The sequence below is a fragment of the Prionailurus bengalensis genome, chromosome A1 (genome assembly GCF_016509475.1).
Source record: "Prionailurus bengalensis isolate Pbe53 chromosome A1, Fcat_Pben_1.1_paternal_pri, whole genome shotgun sequence".
Taxonomy (NCBI): Eukaryota; Metazoa; Chordata; class Mammalia; order Carnivora; family Felidae; genus Prionailurus; species Prionailurus bengalensis.
Genome location: NC_057343.1, coordinates 138405947 through 138433769, shown reverse-complemented (window position 1 = coordinate 138433769; position 27823 = coordinate 138405947). Strand labels below are relative to the sequence as shown.

Below are 27823 nucleotides of genomic sequence, written 5' to 3'. Positions count from 1 at the left end.
GTAGTTTGCTTTTCCTGTGCCAAGGTGTTGACCCTGTCCTACTTTCTCTGAGCGTGCCCAGTTAACCTGGACAAGGATAATGCTGAGATGGATCTACGCAGGAGGCTTCCTGATGGCTCTGAGTTCAGGCCATCTTACCCCAGGTGCCGTGACTGGATGTTGTCACCTTTCTCAGTCGATGGTCCGTTGGGGTCACAAGGGGCCTTTTTATATGTAGTTGAAATTCTTTTCCTCTGAACCACCCTCTCACACTTTTTTGCAGCACAACTCCCTCCCCCAAACTCTGTCAGATTCAAGGTAGAGCTATTATTTCTAGTAATAGTTGGCTTGTGTACTTAATGATTACCCATATTTCTAATATATTCATATCTGATCAATTAGTGCTAATAATAATTGTGCTGATAGTCCAATCCAAAATCATTTTAATTCTTACGGTTATAGGAAACGAAAAACAGTTACATATGTGTACATTTTCCTGCAAAGCAAAATATATGTATCTCAGAGAAATAATATGGTTAATAAATGCTCTTGCATAAAAATATTACACTAGGGATAAAATTCTCTGGGGGGAGGTATATGGATTTAAAATTTTAACATAAAAATATGTAAAATGTATTAACATTTTTTAAAAGCTCGCTGATTTTGGGGCTGCCTGGGTGGCTCATTCGGTTAAGTGTCTCAATTTGGCTTAGGCCATGATCCCACGGCTGTGAGTTCCAGCCCTGCATTGGGCTCTGTGCTGACAGCTCAGAACCTGGAGCCTGCTTCGGATTCTGTGTCTCCCTCTCTCTCGGTCCCTCCCCCACTTATGCTCTGTCTCTCTCTCTCTCAAAAATAAAGAAACATTAAAAATAATTTTTTTGGGGGGGGGTGCCTGGGTGGCTCAGTCGGTTAAGCGTCCGACTTCAGCTCAGGTCACGATCTCGCGGTCCGTGAGTTTGAGCCCCGCGTCGGGCTCTGGGCTGATGGCTCAGAGCCTGGAGCCTGCTTCCGATTCTGTGTCTCCCTCTCTCTCTGACCCTCCCCCGTTCATGCTCTGTCTCTCTCTGTCTCAAAAATAAATAAAGGTTAAAAAAAATTTTTAAAAGAACCAAAAAAAAAAAAAAAGAATTTTTTTTTTAAAGCTGGCGAATTTTAAAAAATAGATTATGGTTGGGGTGCCCGGGGCAGCTCAGTCAGTTGAGCATCTGATTCTTGGTTTCGTCTCGGGTCATGTTCAATCCCTGCGTCGGGTTCTGTGCTGACACTGGAGATCCTCCTTGGGATTCTCTCTCTCTCTCTCTCTCTCTCTCTCTCTCTCTCTCTGTCTCTCTGTCTCTCTGTCTCTCTGTCTCTCCCTGCCCCTTCCACTCTCACTCTCTCTCTCTCTCATAGTAAATAAACTTAAAAAATAGATTATGGTTATGTCATGAACTAAGCTAAACCAGCTTAATCATATAACACTGCCCATACTGTTTTCAGTAGCCTCCTAAAGATGTCTGAATTACCTGAAGGCTCGCTACTCCCACACAACCTCACCAATGTCTCAAACCCCTCGCATCAGGTCTACTGGACATACAGACCCTTATTAAACATTTATTAACAAACTGGCACAAAGCAGTTAATATGGCTGTTCTGTTCCTTGAGCTTGATGACCTTGACTTGACTGGAGTCAGCCCCGTGACATTCCAGAGCCAGGTCTTTGTGCTACTCAGGATGCACCAGGCCACCGGACATCTTTGTCACATCAGTGGCCGCTGACTGGCCTGTGAGGGGATGAGATGAACCTCAGATGCCCTCCCAGTGGATGAATTAACCTTGCCCTGAGTTCCTATGAGGGTAAGGGATAGTACCTTTAAAATCTGTTAGCCAACCCACATGTCTTAGATAGCGCCAATACCCGCCAGAAAAAGCCTGCCGCTGCATTCATTGTGCCACTTTCACTGCAGACCTTTATGCTAATTAGTAGAGGTCCAGGTATGGATTGTAGCACCCGTGGAAGCCCCTGGCCCGTGGCCTTTCTGACCTTAGCTCCCTTCCCAGGCTCTGTGGTCTTGGAATCCTAGCTGACCTGGTTTTAGTTTGACCTCAGTAGCACAATATCACACTTTGGCTGCAGAATTTAAAAAAAAAAAATTTTTTTAATGTTTATTTATTTTTGAGAGAGACAGAGCGTGAGGAGGGGAGGGGCAGAGAGAGAGGGAGACATAGAATCTGAAACAGGCTCCAGGATCTGAACTGTCAGCACAGAGTCTAACGTGGGGTTCGAACCTATGAACCATGAGATCATGACCTGAGCCAAAGTCAGACCTAACCGCCCCTTGGCTACAGAAGTTTAAAATATGGCCATTTAGCAGTGAGTGTCAAACCACTGATGTATTTTATTCCATTAGGCATCTTTAAAAATGACATATGTTTTGTTTTTAAATGTCAGTACTTATAACATGCCACAAATACCGGTTCTTTCTATTTAAATTTACGATGGAAATTTTGAATGTCAACTTAATTTTTTTAGTTTATTTTTTATTTGTTTTACTTGTCAACTTGCAAATGAACAAGAGGGTAAATAGTTTTTACAAGTCATTTCAGAGGTTACTCTCAGCAGAGCTGTCCTTGGTGGTGGGAGAGAATGTCTCCTTGGTTCTTCGTGCACATTTGCTCACCTTCTTCCCAGAGCCCTCAGGGTTCTGCATTCCAAAGGATTAGGTGGAAGCCTTTACAACACAGCCAAGTTTCTGTGACACCTTCGCCCAGGCAGAGGGTGCCTTCTGGCCTTTTGGTTTATAGCTGAGTGAGGTCTTGGGAGATTCTTCCAGAATGAAGAAGATCTGCCCCTAGGTGATTTGCTTATTCCACTTAAACTGAGAAGCACTAGTAACTTAACATCTTCCTTCTTTAAAATAAAATTTTACTTTATCAGCACCCTCTTCACAGCACAATTCTGTATTTATTTGTTTTAAGGATTTGTGTGCCTTATTAGACTATAAGCACCATGAAAGCAGGGATATGCCTGAATTGCTTACTGCCATGACTCCTATGCTTGGCAGAGTCCCTGGCTGGCCCATGGTAGGTGCTCAGTAAATATTTGCTGAATGATGAGGTGAGATGAGATGAGATGAGACGAGACAAGACAAGACAAGACAAGATGCTGAGAGATGGAAACAAAACAGAACCAGAAGATGCCCTGTGTCAAAATCGAAGATGGAACAGGAGCTAGGCCATCAGTCAACCAAGAGGATACAGCAGTCCTAGTGAAACTGGAAAAAAGCTTCTAAGGATAAAAGACGGAAGACATAGACCAGCCAGGTCTGGATCCAAGTAAAGCAAGCCAAGAGTCCCGGGCTTCATAAGGCTGACCCTAGGTATGAATTTACATGACTGACCTATAACATAAATAATAATTTCATTTTATTTGTCCCTAGTTGCTCATGCGGGACCTTAACATTCTCTTCAATGCCTCGTTCCAATTCTTTCTTTAGCTCTGTCAGTTCATCTTTCATTTCCTACTTTCTTACTAGTCTTATCATGAGCTCTTGTTTGTCTTCATTATGCTCTTGTTTCATGGAAGTAATTACTTCATGACATTTTTAAATTCATGATTTTATATTTGGTCTCATTTTTCATCTCTTTCATGGAAAGATATTTCTTGTGAGTATATTTCATCTGCCATTTGTTTTTTCCTGTCATGGTTCTCAATCTTTTGTTCTTTCTCCTTTTTGCTTAACTGTTACTATACAGACATTTTAATTTTTTTTAACGTTTATTTATTATTGAGAAACAAAGACAGAGCATGAGCATGGGAGGGGCCAAGAGACGGGAGACAAAGAACATGAAGCAGGCTCCAGGCTCTGAGCTGTCAGCACAGAGCCTGGCACAGGGCTTGAACTCACGAGCTGTGAGATCATGACCCCAGCCGAAGTCGGACACTTAACCGACTGAACCACCCAGGTACTTTAAAATGACCCTTTTATACTGACATTTTAAAATGACCCTTCTTTGGATAAGATGAGTACCTCATGGGCAAGACACTTTTAGGAGTTGTGTGTGGGGAGAGGTCAGGCCTGTGTTCCAGACCATAACAGGAATTCTCCTATGACCCGAGGTTAGGTGCATGACTAAGTTCTTTTAGACTTTACTTCTCCCAAGCCAACCAAGATTGCAACTATAGGGTTCTTCAGATGGACCATGTAAATATGGCTTAAACATGTGATTCCACATTTGGTCCTTCTTCCCTTGCATTATCTTGGAGACAAATGGGGTCCAGAGTAACTCCTGCTGCCAGGCACTTGCTTGTTCTCGTTGCTAAAGAGGTTTTTATTTTTAACCCTCAGAATGGTCACCAACTTTTGGAGAACCATGTATTATCGGTTTCGGTTTCGTTCGGTTTCCTTTAGGACTCTCGCCAGCATTCCAAAAGGCACCCTTCTTACTTGAGATGTTTGCTTTCACCTGTTAATGAGGTAGGGGAGGGGGGAGGGAGTAGCTAGCCTACTCTCACTACAACCTTCAGTACTCTCAGGATCTTCTCATATTCTGTTTGCCATTGTGCAGACAGCTCTACATCATGTTTTGTGATTTTGCGACATAAAAATCCTCTAGTTGTGTCAAATAGGGAATTTGCATTTCTGTTTCTCATTGTCATGGTAGATCTTCGTGGGCAAAGATCAGAGATTTGAAGAGTGCTTTGGAAATTATTAACAGACTGATACAGGCTAAAATATTGAACGAGGTCAAGGGAAGTAGGAGGGAAATTTACCTGGAAAAGCCAGAAGGATGATAATTTTGAAATCCTTCAGTACCAGATTGGGAGGGTTTTACTCAGTTCTACGGACAAAGGAGAACCAATGAAAGTTCTAAAGTAGAGAATTAGCAAAGTCACAGCTTACAGGATAGGTGGCAAGTGGAGGGAGCCTCGGGCAGCAAAGAGAGCAGTGCTGACATTCAGAAGGGAGGTGTTGAGGAATCAGACTTAGGAACTTATAGTTTCCTTTATTTATTCACACACTGTATAGTTAAACTGGTGTACAAAGTACATAGAATCTAACCATATAAAGTGAAATAACAAATATCGTGCTCGAGTAGAACCCTGCCGACCTCCTCTACCTGATTCGAGTTCCTCCAAGGCCAGAGCAGTGTATTTTGTTGTCTTTCTCCTCCCTATAGAAGGAGGATGCATAAGAGTGAATAGAAGAAAGGAAGGACAGGTCTAAGGGGTGCTGCCAGCCGTGTCTTTCCTGCGCAGTCCTGGGACAGTAAGGTACGAGTTCTGCTACAAGCCATCAAGTAATTGGTTGCTTAGCAGCCGAGAGCTTGGCCGGGGTGGAGCTGTCTGGAAGCCTGCATGTTTCTACAGTCCAGGAAATTTAGGGAAAGTACCGGGGCGCCTGGGTGGCTCAGTTGGTTAAGCGTCCGACTTCGGCTCAGGTCATGATCTCGCAGTCCGTGAGTTCGAGCCCCGCGTCGGGCTCTGTGCTGACCGTTCAGAGCCTGGAGCCTGTTTCAGATTCTGTGTCTCCCTCTCTCTCTGCCCCTCCCCTGTTCATGCTCTGTCTCTGTCTCAAAAATAAGCCTCCTAGGCAGTCAGCTCGACCATCATCTCTGTACAGAGTCTCCCAATGCTGGTCAACTGTGGCGATGAGCTCTCCGTGGCCCTTGGGGGTCCAGTGCTCCTGATCCACTTCTGCTGGCTCAGCGAAGAGACTAGACCAGGTAGAAAACAGAATGGCCTCAGCTAGGAACATGCTCTGCTGATAGGCCGGGTGTGTGTCTATCAGATGCTGCATCTCACTGGTCTGGAGACAGAATAATACAGTCAGTTCATACTTCTGATAGTCCTGCCTAGTCAGCTGTGCAGTTTATGACTCCAACCAGGAGGACTGCAAGAGGGAAAAAAAGCATCTTGGAAATAATGGTACAGCTTCACAGATCATTAGCAAACCTGACTTCCCCCATTACTAACTCGAGAGTTGTAGTGTGAGTTTTATTTTCATCCAACCTTTGGCTATTATTCAAAATGAAAAAATTTACCCTCAGATCTTTATGCTCTTTGTAATCAAACCCATTTCTCTTAACGCCGAGAACTGGAAGATGTCAGAGAAAAGTACCCATTTAAAACATAAAGCATAAGTGAATTAAATACCCATATAGCCATCGTAAAAGAGAAGATGTATGTATATGAAGGGGCGTTCCCCATCAGGTACATTCTTAGAGATACAGTAGCTGGCCATTAGGTCATGTTTTCATCTCTCCAATATTCCTAGGGATTCTAATGAATATTAAATCACAGTCCTCAGAATAGGCCATAACTATTTGTAATCTCAGCGTTATAAATAAAAGCTCACTAATTGGAGAAAAGAAAATCTATTCCTGGGAAGGCTGAATTAAAGGTTACATTAAACACACACACACACACACACACACACGCACGCACGCACCTGGATGGCTCAGTCGGTTAAGCGTTCGATTCTTGGTTTCAGCTCAGGTCATGCATGAACTCACGGTTCATGAGTTCAAGCCTTGCGTTGGGCTCTGTGCTGCAGCATGGAGGCTGCTTTAGATTTTTTTCTCTCTCCTTCTCTGCCCCTCTCCTGTTTGCTCTCTCTCTCTCACTCAAAAAAAATAAATAAGCTTAAAAAAAAAAACAGTTCTCTTTTCCTCAGACAAGCAGTATTTATCAATTCATTCACTTGTTGACAAATATGTTTTTTTTTAAATGATTTCTTTTTTTTTTTTTTAATTTTTTTTTCAACGTTTATTTATTTTTGGGACAGAGAGAGACAGAGCATGAACGGGGGAGGGGCAGAGAGAGAGGGACACACAGAATCGGAAACAGGCTCCAGGCTCTGAGCCATCAGCCCAGAGCCTGACACGGGGCTCGAACTCACGGACTGCGAGATCGTGACCTGGCTGAAGTCGGACGCTTAACCGACTGCGCCACCCAGGCGCCCTTTGACAAATATGTTTAATCCCTACATTCCAGGGCATGTTCTAGGTGCTTAGGGTGCAAAGGTGGCAGAGACAGATAGGTCCTGCCCTTGGGCAGCTTACCTTCTAGATGAGGAGGCAGAGCACAAACAGGCAAATCCACAAGTCTGTAATTTCCAGCAGAGATGAACGCTACAAAGAAAACAATTGAGCAGTGTAATGGTGGCAGGGGCACTATTTCAGAAAGAGTGGTCCAGAACGAATTCGCTGAGGAGGTGACATTTGGACAGACATCCAAGTTAAGTGAGAGAGTGAGGTGTGCAGAGACCTGGAGGAGATGTCCAGGCAGAAGACACTGTGCCTGCAAAGGGACATGCACAGTGGGAATGGGCGTGGAGGGTGGGATATGCCCGGGGAACACCGAGAAGGCAAGTGCAGCAGGGGCAGAGCAAGGGAGGAGTGACAAGAAAGTAGGCACGAAACAGTCATCCCAAGAGAGCAAAAGAGGGGCTCCACTCTATAGGATGGTGCCCACGTGGATGGGGCTACCAGTGGCTGGTAGCTGGTGGTCATGAATGAAAAGCAGGGCTGGGCAGTGTGTGTCTCTTCTGTGGCGATCGGAGCAGATCAGAGCAGTGGGAAAGTAAGCTCCAACCAAGACTAGTGTTTTTTCATCCCAATAAGAGGGGTAACGCGGTTGAGAATATTGTAAGGAGTGGTCGTGATGGGCAACAGCATCCCAGGTGGGTAACAAGGGAATGGGGACCACAAGGAGTGGGGATCAGTAAATGGCGATAAGACCAGTGGGGTTGAAGAATGTTGTCAGGTACCAGATGGAATGATCTGGAAAGACAGAAAGTGGTGGTTTGAGAGTGGGATGCTTAAGATAAAGATTATGGAGGGGCTGGAGTTGTCATGACAAAGTCTGGAGTATGATCATGGCGGTGAGTAGCTGACGAGAGGTCAAGGAATGGAGAAGCCAGTATGCCGGCCAGACGGCTGACATGGCTGTTGAAATCAGCATGGCTGATGAGGAAATACAGGCGGGAGAGAGAGAGGCAGCGATGAAGGGACCAAAACCGCCAATGAGCAGAGTCATTGGGAGGGTAGTGAACAGTGGCAAAAGGGGAGACTGTGTGTGTACATTCTAGGAGGTGGGTTTGCAAGGGCAGGAGGAGAGAAGGTCTGACAGTGGCTCTGGGGAGCATGGTCCTCTGGGAGGATGTGGGGAAAAGCAGCTGTATCATTCATCACATCCAAGTGAGCCCTTTCCAAGATGGCAAGATCTGACCGGATGGCTCTTTTCCCAGCATGTCTCTCTACAGTAAGTGCTCCCCTTGTTCCCTCAGGCAGAGCGAGCTGACTCTTCCTGTCCATCTTTCCTGTGCTAGTCCCATGATCATCTTCGGGATGTGCTGGGAAGCTGACCAGATACCTGAGAGCCAGGTCTGCCAGATGGGAGAGTCCGTCCTCTGAGGCTGCGGGGTGGCTTCCTGAGCCTCTCCTGACAGGCGGGCCCACAGCACCAGGTGGGATGCTGGCTCCACCTGCAGACCTTGGGGAAGAAGTGGCTAAAGCCACATCGGAGAGATTTGGCTTCATCTCTGGAAACATCTGTGCAAAGGGTAGGCCAAAGAAGGCCCACAGAAGGAATCGCTGAGGAAGGCAGTGGACTTTCCAAGAAGGGACTTTAGGATGGGGCAGTGGAGTCCCCATGACATCTCCAGGCCTGATGTCATAAGGACATTGCCCAGACTCATGAAAGCTGCTCTAGGAGTTGAGAGGAAGAGAGGCTTTGGACACTGAAATGCACGCTCAGCAAAGGGCAGCACACCTGATGATCACGGGGTAGGGAGCCATCTCTGCACTGGGCCCTGGCCAGCAGAAGGCATCCTCCCTCCCTTTCTCTCTCTCTCTCTCTCTCTCTCTCTCTCTCTCTCTCTCTCTCTCTTTCTCATATAAGCAGATGAGTTTCATTTCAGACAGTATCTCTCTACCCCACCTGGTGAGTGTTTATCCCAATGGGGGTCGTCTCCCCTCAGCTGCATCTTAACTTGCTTAGATCTTTCTGGCATCTTCAATTTGGGAGACCTTTTCTTTGCCCATGTGGCAAAGAACCCTTATGTGGGATGCCAGCTGGAGAGCACCAGTGATACCTGGGGGAGTTCCCTTTGCGGCCAATAAAAGGAACACGGGCAGGAACCACGAGACTGCGTCCTGTCCTGGCTTCGTGTCTCAGTTGCCCCTCCGGCTAGAGCTGGGACAGACGATAGTGCTAGGAAGGCAGAAATTAGGACGTCTCTGACAAATAGTGGTGTTGGGTACTGAGATCTAACTGGAGGTTTTATAGCAATAATTGGGGTAAAAAAAAGTTAATAGCACCTAAAACTGCATATCCGCTTGATAAATGTAGGAGAAAAAATAGGTCAACAGAAGCGGCCACATGTGCTTGATTGCCAACTAAAAGTGGATCTCCTGCTGAGCCTGCCCCTGCCCTTGCTTCACATCCTCATGCCACAAGTAGCAGTAGAAATGACGGTGGAAGACATCACACACTTACATTATTTATTCGGGGGAGCGCTGCTACATCAGGAGCTCCAATTACCGGTGGAACTAGCCAGTTTTCAAGCTTTCCAATGATAATAGGTCTAACTGTGAAAAAAAGGACTACGAATGGGCAGGCGGTTACAGTTCCGTACCCTGTGCATTTGATCATCTCCTGGTGAAGCTCCAGGCTGACCTCGCTGGGTTTGGATGGAAAGGCTTAAGACAGTACCTATTCCAGCTCAGGCGCCCCAAACAGGTGTAGAGTGGCAAGATGTTTATGGTTTGTTGAGAATAATTGGTGGTTTATGAACATTGGTGAGATGGCTGAGCAAGCACTAGATGGTAAATCTAAAGACAGAGGTTGAGTCTTCTTTTTACCAAGCCCTATAATGAATAACATTACAAATGGCAAACCCAAAGAAGCAGCTTCAATTCTGCTGGGGCTCCTCCCCACTTCAAAGCATATTGTGAATTTGAGGTTCAGTCTAACCAGAGAGTTGAATACATGGCTGGGCTTGATACGGCTAATGTATATAGTCCATCCAGGTTTGTGTGGATTTTTGGATATGGTATGGGTAATGGAATTCATATTGTTGGGGCCAAAGTGAGGGCTGGGATTGGTGCTGTAACAGATATTAATGATAATGGGTGTAACGGTTCTTTAACAAACAGCATGATGGCTTCAACAAGGGGATAGAGCAAACCCTGAGGTTTCACTTTGGTCCCGTAGGGAGTTGTATATACCCTTGTACTTCTCATTCAGTTAGTGTAATGAATGCTATGGTGAGTAGAAGTGGCATAATTAATACAAGAAGGTTAATGATAAACATAGTTAAGGAAAGGAGTCGAGCTCTGGAAAACTGTGGAGGTTCCTCAAAAAATTAAAAATAGACTGACCCTATAACCCAGCAATAGCACTGCTAGGAATTTATCCAAAGGATACAGGAGTGCTGATCCATAGGGGCACATGTACCCCAATGTTCATAGCAGCACTATCAACAATAGCCAAATTACGGAAAAGAACCCAAATGTCCAGCAACTGATGAATGGGTAAAGAAGATGTGGTTTATATATACAATGGAATATTCCTTGGCAATGAGAAAGAATGAAATCCTGCCATTTTCAGCAAGGTAGATGGAACTGGAGGGTATTATGCTAAGTGAAATAAGTCAAGCAGAGAAAGACAGATATCATATGTTCTCATTCATCTGTGGAACTTGAGAAACTTAACAGATGACCATAGTGGAAGGGAAGGGGAAAAAACGTTTCAAAGAGAGAGGGAGGCAAACCATAAGAGACTCTTAAATATAGAAAACAAACTGAGGGTTGATGCAGGGTGGGCGAGAGGGGAAAATGGGTGATGGGCATCGAGAAGGGCACTTGGGATGAGCACTGGGTATTGTATGTAAGTGATGAATCATGGGAATCTACTCCTGAAGCCAAGAGCACACTGTATACACGGTATGTTATCTAACTTGACAATGAATTATATTTAAGAAAGAAATAGAAAGTTTTGAGTATAGATGTATCTACTGAGAAGTAAAAAAAAAAAAAAAAAAAAAAAAAAAGAAAGAAATTTAGGTGTGCTTGGGTGGCTCAGTCGGTTAAGCATCAACTCTTGATTTTGGCTCAGGTCATGATCTCCCGGTTCATGGGCTTGAGCCCTATGTAGGGCTCTGCACTGACCATGGGAAGATTGCTTGAGATGTATGCACTTTTTTTTTTAATGTTTTATTTATTTTTGAGATAGAGGCAGAGTGTGAGCAGGGGAGGTGCAGAGAGAGAGAGGGAGACACAGAATCCGAAGCAGGCTCCAGGCTCTGAGCTGTCAGCACAGAGCCCGACGCGGGGCTCAAACTCACCACGAGATCATGACCTGAGCCGAAGTCGGTCGCTTAACCGAGCCACCCAGGCGACCCGAGATGTATGCACTTTTTAAAAAAGAGTGTGTCTTACATTTTACTTTCTAATATCATACATAGCATTATTTCTATCTCCATAACTACAAATCTTCAAGATTATTTTTAATACTTACATAGTATCTCACCAAGTGCAAGTAATCCATTTAACCAGTCCTCCCAATTTTTCATATTATAAATAATGTTGCAACAAACATCTTTGTGTATACACCGTTGGTTACTTCTCTGATTATTTTCTTAGGACAAATTATCCAAAGTGATGAATTACTAAGTTAAACAACAGATTAAAAAAATTTTTTTTTACTTTATTTTTAATTTTATTTTTTTAAATTTACATCCAAACTAGTTAGCATATAGTGCAGCAATGATTTCAGGAGTAGATTCCTTAATGCCCCTTACCCATTTAGCCCATCCCCCCTCTCACAACCCCTTCAGTAACCCTCTGTTTGTTCTCCATATTTAAGAGTCTTTTATGTTTTTGTCCCCCTCCCAGTTTTTATATTATTTTTGTTTCCTTTTCCTCATGTTCATCTGTTTTAACTCTTAAAGTCCTTATATGAGTGAAGTCATATGATATTTGTCTTTCTCTGACCGACTACTTTCACTTAGTATAACAGCCTCTAGTTCTATCCATGTAGTTACAAATGGCAAAATTTCATTCTTTTTGATTGCTGAGTAGTACTCCATTGTATATATATATACACCACCTCTTCTTTGACCATTTATCCATCGATGGACATTTGGGCTCTTTACATACTTTGGCTATTGTTGATAGCACTGCTATAAACATTGGGGGTGCATGTGCCCCTTCGAAACAGCACACCTGTATCCCTTGGATAAATGCCTAGTAGTGCAATTGCTGGGTCATAGGGTAGTTCTATTTTTAGTTTTTTGAGGAACCTCCATACTGTTTTCCAGAGTGGCTGCACCAGCTTGCATTCCCACCAGGAATGCAAAGAGATGCTCTTTCTCTTCATCCTTGCCAACATCTGTTGTTGCCTGAGTTGTTAATGTTAGCCGTTCTGACAGGTGTGAGGTGGTATCTCATTGTGGTTTTGATTTGTATCTCCCTGATGATGAGTGATGTGGAGCATTTTCTCATGTGTCGACCATCTGGATGTCTTCTTTGGAGAAGTGTCTATTCATGTCTTGCCCATTTCTTCACTGGATTATTTGTTTTTTGGGCGTTGAGTTTGATAAGTTCTTTAAAGATTTTGGATACTAACCCTTTATCTGATATGTCATTTGCAAATATCTTCTCCAATTCTGTCAGTTGCCTTTTAGTTTTGCTGATTGTTTCCTTCGCTGTGCAGAAGCTTTTTATTTCAATGAGGTCCCAATAGTTCGTTTTTGCTTTTGTTTCCCTTGCGTCTGGAGACGTGTTGAGTAAGAAGTTGCTGCGGCCAAGATCAAAGAGGTTTTTGCCTGCTTTCTCCTCGAGGCTTTTGATGGCTTCCTGTCTTACATTTAGGTCTTTCATCCATTTTGAGTTTATTTTTGTGTATGGTGTAAGAAAGTGGTCCAGGTAAATTCTTCTGTATGTCGCTGTCCAGTTTTCCCAGCACCACTTGCTGAAGAGACTGTCTTTATTCCATTGGACATTCTTTCCTGCTTTGTCAAAGATTAATTGGCCATGCGTTTGTGGGTCCATTTCTGTGTTCTGTATTGTGTTCCATTGATCTGAGTGTCTGTTCTTGTGCCAGTACCATACTGACTTGATGATTACAGCTTTGTAGTATAGCTTAAAGTCTGGGATTATGATGCTTCCTACTTTGGTTTTCTTTTTCAAGATCGCTTTGGCTATTCGGGGTCTTTTCTGGTTCCATACAAATTTTAGGATTATTTGTTCTAGCTCTGTGAAGAATGCTGGTGTTACTTTGATAGGGATTGCGTTGAATATGTAGACTGATTTGGGTAGTATCGACATTTTAACAATATTTGTTCTTCCTATCCAGGAGCATGTAATCTTTGTCCATTTTTCTGTGTCTTCTTCAATTTCTTTCATAAGCTTTCTATAGTTTTCAGTGTATAGATTTTTCACCTCTTTGGTTAGATTTATTCCTAGGTATTTTATGGGTTTTGATGCAATTATAAATGGGATCAATTGCTTGATTTCTCTTTCTGTTGCTTCATTGTTGGTGAATAGGAATGCAACCGACTTGTGTGCATTGATTTTATATGCTGCAACTTTGCTGAATTCATGAATCAGTTCTAGCAGTTTTTTGGTGGACTCTTTAGGGTTTTCCACATAGAGTATCATGTCATCTGCGAAGAGTGAAAGTTTGACCTCCTCCTGGCCAATTTGGATGCCTTTTATTTCTTTGTGTTGTCTGATTGCAGAGGCTAAGACTTCCAATACTATGTTGAATAACAGTGGTGAGAGTGGACATCCCTGTCTTGTTCCTGACCTTAGGGGGAAAGGTCTCAGTTTTCCCCCACTGAGGATGATATTTGCGTTGGGTCTTTCATATATGGCTTTTATGATTTCCAGGTATGCTCCATCCCTACTTTCTTGAGGGTTTTTATCAAGAAAGGATGCTGTATTTTGTCAAATGCTTTCTCTGCATCTATTGAGAGGATCATATGGTTCTTGTCCTTTCTTTTATTGATGCCATGAATCACGTTAATTGTTTTGCGGATATTGAACCAGTCCTGCATCCCAGTTATAAATCCCACTTGGTCGTGGTAATTTTTTTAATGTATTGTTGGATCTGATTGGCTAATATCTTTTTGAGGATTTTTGCATCCATGTGCATCAGGGAAATTGGTCTATAGTTCTCCTTTTTAGTGGGGTCTCTGTCTGGTTTTGGAATCAAGGTAATGCTGGTTTCATAGAAGGAGTTTGGAAGTTTTCCTCCCATTTCTATTTTTTGAAACAGCTTCGAGCAAATAGGTGTTAACTCTTCCTTAAATGTTTGGTAGAATTCCCCTGGAAAGCCATCTGGTCTGGACTCTTGTTTTTTGGCAGATTTTTGATTACTGATTCGATTTCCTTACTGGTTATGGGTGTGTTCAAATTTTCTTTCTTCCTGTTTCAGTTTTGGTGGTGTATATGTTTCTAGGAATTTATCCATTTCTTTCAGATTGCCCATTTTATTGGCATATAATTGTTCATAATATTCTCTTATTATTTTTATTTCTGCTGTGTTGGTTGTGATCTCTCCTCTTTCATTCTTGATTTCATTTATTTGGGTCCTTTCCTTTTTCTTTTTGATTAAACTGGCTAATGGTTTATCAATTTTGTTAATTCTTTCAAACAACCAGCTTCTGGTTTCATTGATCTGTTCTACTGTTTTTTTGGTTTCAATAGCATTGATTTCTGCTCTAATCTTTATTATTTCCTGTCTTCTGCTGGTTTTGGGTTTTATTTGCTGTTCTTTTTCCAGCTCCTTAAGGCATAAGGTTAGGTTGTGTATCTGAGATCTTTCTTCCTTCTTTAGGAAGACCTGGATTGCTATATACTTTCCTCTTATGACTGCCTTTCTGTGTCCCAGAGGTTTTGGGTTGTGGTGTTATCATTTTCATTGGCTTCCATGTACTTTTTAATTTCCTCTTTACCTTCTTGGTTAGCCCATTCATTCTTTAGTAGGATGTTCTTCAGTCTCCAAGTATTTGTTATCTTTCCAAATTTTTTCTTGTGGTTGATTTCAAGTTTCATAGTATTGTGGTCTGAAAATATGCACAGTATGATCTCGATCTTTTTGTACTTGCTGAGGGCTGATTTGTGTCCCAGTATGTGGTCTATTCTGGAGAACATTCCACATGCGCTGGAGAAGAATATATATTCTGCTGCTTTAGGATGAAATGTTCTGAATATATCTGTTAAGTCCATGTGGTCAGTGTGTTATTCAAAGCCATTGCTTCCTTGTTGATTTTTTTTATTAGATGATCTGTCCAATGTGAGTGGGTGTAGAAGTCTCCTACTATTATGGTATTACTGTCAATGAGTTTCTTTATGTTTGTGATTAACTGATTTATGTATTTGGGTGCTTCCACATTTGGCACATAAATGTTCACAATTATTAGGTCTTCTTGGTGGATAGACCCCTTGATTATGATATAATGCCCTTATGTATCTCTTGATACAGTCTTTATTTTAAAGTCTAGATTGTGTGATATCAGTATGGCTACTCAAGCTTTCTTTTGTTGACCATTAGCAAGATAGATGGTTCTCCATCCCCTTATTTTCAATCTGAAGGTGTCTTTAGGTCTAAAGTGGGTCTCTTGTAAACAGCATATAGATGGATCTTGTTTTCTTATCTATTCTGTTACCCTATGTCTTTTGATTGGAGCATTGAGTCCATTGATGTTTAGAGTGAGTACTGACAGATATGAATTTATTGCCATTCTGCTGCTTGTAGAGTTGGAGTTTCTGGTAGTGTTCTCTGGTCCTTTATAATTTTTGTTACTTTTGGTATTTGTTTATTTATTTATATTTTCATCTTTTCTCCCCTCAGTCCCCCTTAAAATTTCTTGCACAGCTGGTTTAGTGGTCACAAGCTCCTTTAATTTGGGGAAAACTTTTTATCTCTCCTTCTATTTTGAATGGCAGCCTTGCTGGATAAAGAATTCTTGGCTGTATATTTTTCTGATTCAGCACATTGAATATACCCTGCCACTCCTTTCTGGCCTGCCACGTTTCTGTGGATAGGTCTGCTGCAAACCTGATCTGTTTTCCCTTGTAGGTTAAGGACTTTTTTTCCCCTTGCTGCTTTCATGATTCTCTCCTTGCCTGAGTGTTTTGGGAATTTGACTATGATATGCCTTGTTGATGGTAGGTTTTTGTTGAATCTAATGGGAGTCCTCTCTGCTTCCTGGATTTTGATGTCTGTGTCTTTCCCCAGGTTAAGAAAGTTTTCCGCTATGATTTGCTCACATAACCCTTCTACCCCTATTTCTCTCTCTTCCTCTTCTGGGACCCTTATGATTCTGACGTTCCTTTTTAATGAGTCACTGATTTCTCTCATTCTTAAATCGTACTCTTTTGCCTTAATCTCCCTCTTTTTTTCTGCTTCATTATTCTCTGTTGGTCCTCTATATCGCTGATTATCTGTTCTGCCTCATCCATCCTTGCCACCGCAGCATCCATCCATGATTGCAGCTCAGTTATAGCATTTTTTATTTCACCCAGGCTAGCTTTTGCTTCTTTTATCTCCACAGAAAGGGATTCTAATCTATTTTCAACTCCAGCTAGTATTCTTATTATCGTGATTCTAAATTCTGGTTCAGGTATCTCGCTTGTATCTGTGTTGGTTAAGTCCCTGGCTGTCGTTTCTTCCTGCTCTTTCTTTTGGGGTGAATTCCTTCGTTTTATCATTTTGAAGGGAGAGAAGGAATTAATGAGGTAGAAAAATTAAAATAAATAAAAATTAAAAATATTAAAATTAAAAAATTACACACACACACACACACACAAAATAAATGATGCTAGATCCTAGGTGTGTTTTGGTCTGGATGTTGAAAGTGGCTTGATAGATTAGAGAAAAAAGGGGAGAAAAAGAAAAAAAAAGGAAATCGTTTGAAAATTTGAAAAAATGAATACACTGAAGTAGACTAAAATGAAATGATGGAAGTAAAATAGAATTTTAAAAGATTTACCCGAAAGTAAAAAGTATAGTAGAAAAAATATTTTAATAAAAATTGAAAATAAAAATGAATTTTTTCTCTTTCTGTAAGAAAAAGAGAGGAGAAAAAAAAGAAAATTGAATAGTTGGGCTGGTTAACAGACTGAAATACTACTGAAATTACTTCGTTTTCCCCTGGAAGTCAAACTATGAAGTGCTTTATAGTCCATAAACTAAGGTGGTGAGACTTGTGTTCTTGAAGAGTGAGGTTGGCCCCGTTGGATAGGGTTTAGTGTAATGGTTCCGTTCTCCACTAAATGGCACTGCTAAGCCTACTGGGGGGATTGTTGGTGCGTTCGTAGGTGCATGAGCGCATGCGCAGGAGCGGTGAAAATGGAGTCACCCAGCTACCCAGTCTCTAGTATTGGAACTCTGTTCTCCCTGATCAGCAATCACACACCCATTCTTCGTCTTCAGCTTCCGTCCACTGCCTGCTTCCACACTGTCCGTGACCAAGCCCCAGGCAGTACCTCTCTCCCAAGTTTTGTCTCAGATGTGACTGTTTTCCCTGCCCGCCCCCCCCCCCCCCTTCTGAGGGACTGGGGCTTTGACCCATTCTGCTCCTCTGCTGAGGGTCTCACGGAGCAACGGCTGAAAGCCGGCTGCACCCAGGAACGTTTGTGAGACCGTGCTGCTGCCGATGCCTGGAGACTGCAGGCAGGTACCAGCCTGCCCCAGAAAAAGTTCGCAAGCAGTTTCAGGGATTATGGAAAATCACAACACATCTGGCACTAAGCTTCACCCCCAACGGCCTCGATCCAGCACCAGCGAATGTGGCCGTTCTCTGGGGTGTGCTGGGCACAGGTGGCCTCACAGCCTCTACCAAATGTCCTCCCAGCAATGGAACTGCTTCTCCCCATGTGGCCCAAGAAACTTCCAGACCCCGCTCTGCTCCTGGAGATTTGCTCTTCTCACCAGGGCACTGCCAGGTATCAAGCTGCGGAGTTTCCGACTCTGCGCTCCCCATTTACGGTCGTAATGGAATTTAAGCCCTCTCCTTTCTCCCTTTTTAGTTTAGTCCCTGTGGCTGTTTCCAATTTTCCACTGTCTCTCCAGCTGCTTTTGGGGAGGGGTGCTTTTCCTATAATCTCCCCCCTCATCTCCATCCTCTCTCCTGACGCAAAAGCGGCTCCCTGTCCTCCGCTGCTTCTCTCTCCCCAAGTTCACCTCTCCGCCGTATACCTGCTGAATTCTGTGGTTCACGTTGTGCAGATTGTTGTGTTAATCCTCAGATCAGTTTTGTAGGTGTGCAGGATGGTTTAGTGTTGGGCTGGCTGTATTTCATGGGTGCAAGACGCACAAAAAACTTCCATGCTGTTCCGCCATCTTGGGTCCTCTCCAAATTTTTTTTTTTTTTTTTTTTTTTTTTTTTTTTAAGGCTTTGGTTTCTTTTAATTCCAGTTTAGTGAACATACAGTGTTAAAGGCTTTGGTTTCAAAGTACTCAATACAAAGGTTATACTGATACATTCTTACTAAAGATAATAACAAAAGATTTTCAAGTTTTCCCTGCTCACTGCTGAATTTATTTTTAAAAAGGGGTGGGTGGGGGGGGGGGGTTGGGGTCTGTCTGTATCGGTCAGAAAAATCTGTGGCTGACTTACTGGCCAGCTCACCTTCAGCCATTGCCAGCCTCTTCTCCTTTCGCCACTTCTATTATAAAGGCTACTTGCTTTGTTTGCTTCTCACACACAATTCTGGAAGACAGGATAGAAGCACAAATGTGGTGAAAGCTTCTGGAAAAGCTTTTACTCTCCTTACAGAAAGGACAGATAAACCAGGAACTGCCCCTTCCCAGCTTTGGATGTAAACATACATTCTGGACCTGCAACAGCCACACTGTAGCATAAGGAAAAGGCCAAAAAACCCACTTGTTCTGACCAATACCAGCAACAGATGAAGAGTAGGGTTGCTAAGCAGCTATCTGGAGGAAAGTCTTTGGTAGAGCTTGACATCAATTTAAATATATTTAGAAACTATAAGTGAGAAAATGTATTTAAATATGTTTAAAAATCACTTTCAAAAAATTTCTGCATCTTGGGGTTATAATGCAAATGAAGTTTTCCTATATAACCAGTTGAACTAAATTAACAGAGCAATCTGCATGCCTGTCAAAATGGTGATACCATGTTCAAAACCAATTACTCCTCACCTGCCCCGCATTGTCGTAACCATAGCTATTACTATCATTAGGGGTACAAAGACACATAAACCAACTGATAAATTATATATTACATGTTTATTAAGGGCACAACTTTTATGTAAAATTTACATTTTATGAAAAAATCAAAAATATTTACAAAATTGTGTAAGATAGATTTGCATTGTTCTAATTACAACTCAAAGTAGTAAATAACATTTCTTAAAAACTCACATTTGTTAGAGTTCTTTGTTTACAAATTCTTGGTTAAAGAGGCAGCTACAAAGTTTATCACTATACAGCAGCAAGAACCAGCTTGCTAAATACATTTCCCATTGAAAATCTACTGGTCTTTTTTACACCATTAGTGGATTTTTAAATGAAAAAAAAAATCAATATAAACTCATATGGCTTCAAAATTGTAGCCTGCGCCTAATACAAATGTAGGTATCGACACTTGGCATGAAGACTGTGGTAATCAGAAAGTGCAGAAGTTTAACCATTTTACTAATCTGTACATGTTTTAGGTAATACTTGATTCGAAACAAACCTGGTGAGTGTAACTGTGTCTGAAGTCCAGTAATAAAGTATTAACTGCCCACAGAAAGCAGTGTGATTGCAAAGCAGTTACACTTAAGATTCCAGTAAGGGATTGTAATTGGCATTTAAAAAGAGCACAACATAAGAGTTAGAAATTCCCATTTTGCTATTTAGTGAAGATGAACATTTCAGCGAATTGTCTTAATATGCTGCTTTAATCAAATCTAAATGTCGAATTGGGCTAATACTGAATATACTTAAAAAGCACATACTGTGTTCTATGTATTGCTAGTAAGTAGATTTTCTGCTGTATTTAGTAGAACAAGATGTTACATAAATGTCTAGTAGTAGGGGTTTTAATGTTCTGTAAAGCTTAACAGAATAATTAGTGGTTTTATATAAATTATCATATATAACAATTTATCACTTCTACGTAAAAGGCAGGACATTGGTATTTATAAATAAAATTCCCACTTGTAAATTATGAAACTGTCCAAAACATTTTAAGTCCTTCAATTAGGATTCGCTATAAAGTTAGGTTTTTTTACTATTTAATATTAGTAGTTCAAGAAATGCTTAACCCAATCCATCACTTCAAATCCTCTCCCAATTTCTAGCAGTTGGCAATTAACCAATAACATACAAATTGGTAACTGTCCCAATTGTTGAAATGAAAACAAACGGCAGTACTTCTCCAATGCCAAAACTAATCTTCTCTAAAATGTGTTCCTCGCGAAATACAAAACTCATGCCCCCAACACATTCATTAAATGTATAAATTTCCAATGATAAACAGAATGAAAGGAAGTGTCAAATTGAGGATTAAAATAGCAGTTACCAAGTTACCTTTAGTTTTTCATATTGGTTTTATGATTTACATACTTAGGTGGAATATCTGAAGGTAACTTTTCTTTCCCTGTAAACATAGGCGATTAGGTGTATTTCTCTTTCTATTGGCTACAGTGTATCACTAAAGAAGTGAGCCAGGATTTTTAGGTACAAATTAACCTTTAGTTACTCTGAATTCCCTTCCCAATTGAGGTCAAGATATTTACAAAATGGCAATTACCTTGTAAAAATGCTTGACCACTCTAACACTGAATAGAAGAGCCAGACTGTGAAGGGAAAAAAAGTGAGGCACATTAACGAACACAAACCTGGATAGGCACATTTCTGGCTTTTGTTATTGTTTTAAAAGGCACACATTATGCAATCCATATAAAAATAAATTAAATCTACAGCATTAATTCTTAAAAACAATCACAAATTCTATAAAGTTAACTAACTGCAGAAGTAAATTTCTCTGCTGTCTTTTGCAAGCTTATTTTAAAACACATTGCACTTGAGAATTAAAAAAAATCATATAAAACAGCATTTACACTTTATTAACGTTTCTATGAGATTCAAATTATACATTTTTTGCGTACACCTTGGACTCCGGTCTGATTACTTTATGGCACATAACTCAATTTGATTGAGTGTTCAGAATTAACGTTATCCAAAACTTAGAATTCACGTTCTGTCTCCATTCAATATCAAGCTTAGGAAATTTCAAACCTATCTCTGACTCTAAAAATTTATGGAAAGCTGAATTATTTGGTGCTTGCTCTCCTGAAATTTTAGGTCTGATAATACACTATATAACTCAACATAGACACTGAAGACAATATGAAATTTCAGCCTAGGAAAACTTCATTTTACTGAGAATCTCTACAAATGTGCTTCTGGAATATTGCAGTTGATCATTAACAACGATGAAAATCATTTCAGTGCTATTGCTTTTGATGACTCACTTCAAAAGTGCAATTTAATGTTTGTAATCAGTTCTCAAATGTGTGTACGTTCAAAGGACCTAATAGAAGCTAGAATCGTGTTGGAAAGAACAGACAATGCAGGATGTCAGACTTGTGCTTCTGTCTCGAGCCAACCCGTTTCCCAGGTCCATCAGCAATCTGCCAGGTATCGTCCTGAAAAACACCAAGCAGACCCATGCAATTACAATTTCAAATGAACTCAAAGGACATTTTCACTGTGGTTACAGACACAGAACCCTAGTTCCCATCTGCTGTTTATGATACATGAGAATCCGATCACAGGTGTCCATGTATACTGACCACAGTTATTCTCTCCCAGGTGTGTCTCTACCTGGCACTTTGTACCAAAGGTCGAAGAAGAAATTTTCCATGACTAGATGATAAACTGCTTGACAGTTTATAAAATAGTTGCTTAGTAGCACACTGTTAGAATGTTCCCATGTACACTAAAAACAAAATCTCTCAACTTACCAGTGGCAAACCGCTTCTTTACTAAGGAAAGCCTATAGCCAGTGCCTACAAGTTCAATATCTACTCCCGAGAGGGTACTTCCCTCGCTGAGGAACTGCACTGCAAGTGTTGTGGGTTTACTAGGTCCTTCTGAAAGATCAAATTTTGCTCTGAGGGACCCAGAACCTACAAGGAAAAGAATAAAGAACTTACCCAGGGCAACATAAAATTAACAGAAAAAACAAATAAGATAAACTATGTTCTATGCCAAATGCATAAAATGTATATAGTAAACACATCAATGTCCTGTGTCCAAATCAGACTTGATTCAAAGAATCTGAATTAAGTCGTTTTTTAATTGATTTTTTTTTTATTATTTATTTTTGGGACAGAGAGAGACAGAGCATGAATGGGGGAGGGGCAGAGAGAGAGGGAGACACAGAATCGGAAACAGGCTCCAGGCTCCGAGCCATCAGCCCAGAGCCTGACGTGGGGCTCGAACTCACGGACCGCGAGATCGTGACCTGGCTGAAGTCGGTCGCTTAACCGACTGCGCCACCCAGGCGCCCCTTAATTGATTTTTTTAATGTTTATTTATTTTTGAGAGAGGCAGAGGATGAGTGGTGAGGGGCAGGGAGAGAGGGAGACGGAATCCAAAGCAGGTTCCAGGTTCTGAGTTGTCAGCACAGAGCCCAATGAAGGACTCAATCTCACCAACTGTAAGATCATGACCTGAGCCAAGGTGGGATGCTTAACTGAGCCACCTAGGCACCAGTGAATTAAAAGTACTCTTAATCCTTGCTTTTCTTTGACTTAAAAACACCCCTGTAGATCTGTATTGAGATTCAACATGATACAGACACATGTTGAAGTAAAAAAAAAAAAAGTCAAGGTGGGCAGTTCAGAGGAAAGCGCTTAGAGGAGTGGTGCGAGTAGGAATAAAGTCCAAAAACAATGATGACAGTCAACTACCATATTACAGGGATGGGAGAAGTAAAGAAGGAAAGACAGCTAAGAGTAGGAAATCTGTATCAATATTATTATTTTCTATTCCCCTTCTTAAAATTTAACTTGCCTATCATGCCAAATACAGCTGACCTTTGAGCAACATGGGTTTGAACTCTGTGGGTTCACTTAAACAGAGACTTTTTTCATTCGATGCAGTGCTCTTAAGTGTATTTTTTGTCTTTTCTGATTTTATTTCCTTTTATCTAGCTTATTTTAACAGTACAGTATATAACACATAAAACCTACAAAATACCTGTTCATTGACTGTTTATGTTACCGGTAGAGCTTCTGGGTAACAGTAGGCTGTTAGTAATTAAGTTTGGGGGGGGGGGGCAAAGTTATACATGGATTTTTGACTACACAGGTCCACCAGGGTGAGTGGTGTGCGGGGGCTTGGCACTTCTAACCCCTGCATTGTTCAAGGGTCAACTAGATATTTGAGATGTCTTCTTTTCAGTCTAACCATTTATTCTACATACCTCAGTCTAACAGTATGCCAGAAACTGTAAAGCAAAAAATTGTGATGAATATGATAAATGCTACAAAAGTGCTCTGAATTGCTATGGGTACAAAAGCACATAAAATGATGGTGGAGAGGACAGTGTGAATTGCAGGCAGGGGTAACTACAGGTAGAGAGGGGAGAGAATACAGTGCCTTTAAGGGAACTGCATGCATATCAGAAGACCTAGAGGATAGGATACAAGAGGGGCAGAAGACTAGAATGGTAGGAAGGAACAAGCTCCAAATATCTTTACATGCCACGATAAAAAATAATCATAGGAAGTCACTAAAGATAAAGAAGACAAAAACAATTCAGATTAGGGTCTTAAAAGGGGACAGAGGTACAAGGTGCCAGGTAGGGAAACCAACTGAAAGTCAATAAAATAGTGTAGGATTCTAGGTGACAGTTGAAGTGGATCTCAATCAGGCTAAGGGAAAGGAAAGAAGAAAATGCATTTGAAAAATATTTCAGAGTTGGAATCGAGAGGGGGAAAGGAGGAGGAGTCTCAGAGTGTGCCCAGGTTTCCAGTCAAGGAAAACCGACAACCACTAGGTAGCAGGAGCAATATTCTAGGATACACAGAAGTAGAACAGCACAGCATAACCCTGATCCATCCTGCACTACTGTGCCTCATGGCACAGATTGGCTGGGAGGATGAAATGCTGCCTAATTCTTAACCACCGTCCAAGCCCAAGTCCTCCTTAGACTTGCACAATTCTCTTGATAGGCAATTCAATTCTGTGAAAGTTCTACAGGCCAAGAGCAGCCACCTTGGCAAATCTTAAACTTGAAAATTATTTCCTGTCCCTCTTCTGGGCATAAAGCCAGAGCAGAAACAATTTCTATTGTACAGTGTCCTAATTTGCATATTTCTTTTTAACGGTTAACCAAATCAGAACATTTATAGTATTTTTCCATTTCCTCACATAGATATCCTGATTCCTGAACAGCAGAGGAAAAGTATTCATCTATCTGATTAGAAAATTTGTACCCTGTTTTTGAGGAAACAATTTCTCTTGTTAGTACTTATAATAGTATAGTTTCATTAAGTAGGGGGAAATATGTATTCTCATTTTCCTGCTAGCTGGTTACGTAAGCCCTCAATTCAAACAGGATTTCTGGTTTACTTCCAGATTTAACTAGGAATTTCAGTTTTGTCCCCCCAGAAGCGATACAGCTCAAGCAGAAGTCAGCACCTTTGGCACATGAAAAATAGGCAACAAAGGAACTGTAGATCAGCTTGGTTATTTCACCAAATAGGTGGTTCTCTAGTAAAAGAGTGATTCAGCATGACATGTATAAATAGCCACTATAGATATATTCCTGCTACTTGATACAGAAATACATAGGAGAAAAACCAGGGATATGATTTATGCTTTGATCACATTATGCTTAAAGTGTTCAAAGAGAGGGGCGCCTGGGTGGCGCAGTCGGTTAAGCGTCCGACTTCAGCCAGGTCGCGATCTCGCGGTCCGTGAGTTCGAGCCCCGCGTCAGGCTCTGGGCTGATGGCTCAGAGCCTGGAGCTTGTTTCCGATTCTGTGTCTCCCTCTCTCTCTGCCCCTCCCCCATTCATGCTCTGTCTCTCTCTGTCCCAAAAATAAACGTTGAAAAAAAAAAAAAAAAAGTGTTCAAAGAGAAAAAGCTAAGCAAAATTTGAAAAGCTAAAAAAAAAAAAAAGTCCTACTTAGTAATAGGAAAAGTTATTGGAGATTAAGTAGGCATCCAAAAAAGAGCAAGAGAATTCTCTTATTTTTTTTTAATTTTTTTAATGTTTATTTATTTTTGACAGAGAGAGAAAAAGCATGAGCGGGGGAGGGGCAGAGAGCGAGGGAGACACAGAATCCGAAGCAGGCTCCAGGCTCTGAGCTGTCAGCACAGAGTCCGATGCGGGGCTCAAACTCAGACTGCGAGATCATAACCTGAGCTGAAGTCAGACGCTCAACCGACTGAGCACCCCAGGTGCCCCAGGAGAATTCTCTTAAGAGAAAATAGGAATAATTAATGTTAAAGACTTGACTGTCCTGGAAATTACATTCTAAACTGAGTTAGGGAAGACAAGACAGAGGCCAGCCAACAGAGATTTTTCCTTTGCCTTGTGAGCACAAACAGATACAGACTTGGTGGGAGTAAGCAATTAACTTGTTTCTTCTTAAAATAATTAGCAGAGAAGTAAAGGCTGTTGATGGTTAGTTTTACTAAGGAGAAATGACCAGGAAAAGTTCTCTTGGAAAGTGAAGTAGGCAAAAAAAAGGGGCTTTTGAAAGCCTGCAAGCTTCTACATGATTTCTGGGAGGACAGGAGGACCCCAGGAACAGAATGAGCTAAATGGTATATTAAATCAGTTTCAGTTATCAGGTCACTTGAAAATACCTAATAATATTCTCATGTGAATGTATGCATTTACATAGTATTTATAAAGTTAGAGCAAAACAAATCATTTTTCTTACAGAGAAAGCATATTCAATCTAGAGGGGAAAAATGGGTTCTGAATGTCAACTGGTCCACTCTTCTTTAAGGTATTAACTTCCATCTAGTGGTCAATTCTAGAACTGAAGGCATGAAAATCTAGGAAAAAACTGTCCATAAAAATGCCTCAAAAATCAATTTTCATGGACACTGAATTACAAACAAAAAGGCATACACACACACTTACCTCCATTTTCTGATTTTTCTGAAATACCAGACAGTTTCCAAAAGGCTTTCATTTGTTCTGCATTCCTATAAGAACAAATATCTTCTGATTAAGTGTCTAGTATAGGGGCTTAAAAATGGATGGGCTGTCAATAAATGAATACATTTTAAGTATTTCACCAAAACAACTATAGGGCTAAATTTATTTTCAGTAGCATCACCAGGTGATAATGTGTTTATGATGTAAGTAAATATAATGCTATATCTTAATGGAAGTTTACTAAATTACATAATTCTTCTAGTCAGAAAAAGGAACACTGAAAATATATGTGGTTCAGTACCTTCATTACTGAAGGACAACAAACTTTTATTAAACAGTGAAGAATCTAGAGTGTTAGTCTACACTAATTCAGGGAACAAGAGAGGTAGTTAAGAGATGAGAATTCCTAAACTATTAAGACAGGTGTTCTTACAGAGATGATAGATGCTATATTTACCCCTCTAAAATAATAAGTATTATTTTTTGGAAAAATAAAGTTGATGGAGGTTAAGTGATTTACCTAAAGGTAAAGTTGTACTGAGTCATTCAAGCCTGGGTGGTGAACGCAAACTTACTTTTGGATTGAGGCTATTGTGATTTGACTAGTAAGATGAACAGCATCTTTTACACCACAGTTTTTATGGTAAAATGCACGAATACTTTTCAAGCTTACAACTTTGAAAATGGGTTCTACGAGTTGGAGCTTGCAGCAAAATTTAGCAGGAATTCAGAAAACTGAAATTTACCATATTGCAGGGGGAAGGGACTGCATATTTGTGACTCCTCCATCCACTGGTACCACCACCTGTATGTTTGAAAGCACGCTCGGTGCCACCATAGCTTCTGGGTTGTACTTATAATCCACTCTAAGATCTGTGGTGCCAGCACTACACTTCCAATATGTTGCAAGATTTAGAGGAGTGGACTGAATACCATTTGATGATACCTTTAAAGAGAAAAAGAAAAAAGTTAGTTTTTGCCCAAAAAGTAAACAAGTCATGCTGAAGACATGTATGCTTGAACACAAGAGTTCTCAGAATCAAAAATAATGATGGAAATATCGTTAGGCAGAAGAAAGCAGGCTTATCTCCGAGGAGTAAGAGCCAGTCTCACAGTGTGGATCTCGGACTACCCACATCAAAATGTCCATGACAGTTGTGCAAAATACACATTCCTATAGGTCCAAATGCAGAAAATCTGACTCAACTGCTTAGGTGCTAGGTCCAGAAAGAAGTATGTCATCAGTTGATTCTTCTTTATGCATGTTAACTTAAGAATCCCTTTCAACATCCAACACAGAATTCAATTCTAAGATTCCTTACGAATTAAAAGAATTTAAATTAAAAAAAAAAAGGATAACTCACCAGGCAATATTGCAAGTCTGGAATTAGAATACTTCCGTACTTCCAAGTGTTTAATTTTAATCACATGACCCCTAGTAAATGGTGCAATTCCTTCCCATTCTTTAGATCCTTGCTCAAGTTAACTCCTTTTTAATGAGACCTACCCTGATCACCCTGTTTAAATGTACACTAACATTGCATTTCTAGTTTTCCTTATTGTTTAACCAACTGAGCCACCCAGGAACCCCTCAGTTTTCCTTATTGTGAACACTATGCCTTTTTTCGAGATAACAAAACATACATACATACTACCTCTCATGCTATTCCTGGCAATTAGCAAGCACTGAATAATAAATGTTT

The 27823-nt window shown here is 41.0% G+C and overlaps 1 protein-coding gene and 1 long non-coding RNA gene across 2 annotated transcripts in view; one reads left to right on the top strand and one right to left on the bottom strand.

Moving 5' to 3' along the window:
* The window catches only part of LOC122489706, an 87797-nt gene that overhangs the window by 35557 nt on the left and 24417 nt on the right, over nt 1-27823 (top strand). The gene's annotated exons all lie outside the window — the stretch shown is intronic.
* Nucleotides 19213-27823, bottom strand: part of FCHO2 (FCH and mu domain containing endocytic adaptor 2) — a 124498-nt gene continuing 115887 nt past the window's right edge. Inside the window, 4 exon segments of the mRNA XM_043591814.1 lie at nt 19213-21639; nt 21958-22122; nt 26103-26167; nt 26867-27066. Coding sequence (XP_043447749.1) covers nt 21617-21639; nt 21958-22122; nt 26103-26167; nt 26867-27066 — 453 coding nt within the window. The 3' untranslated portion in view covers nt 19213-21616.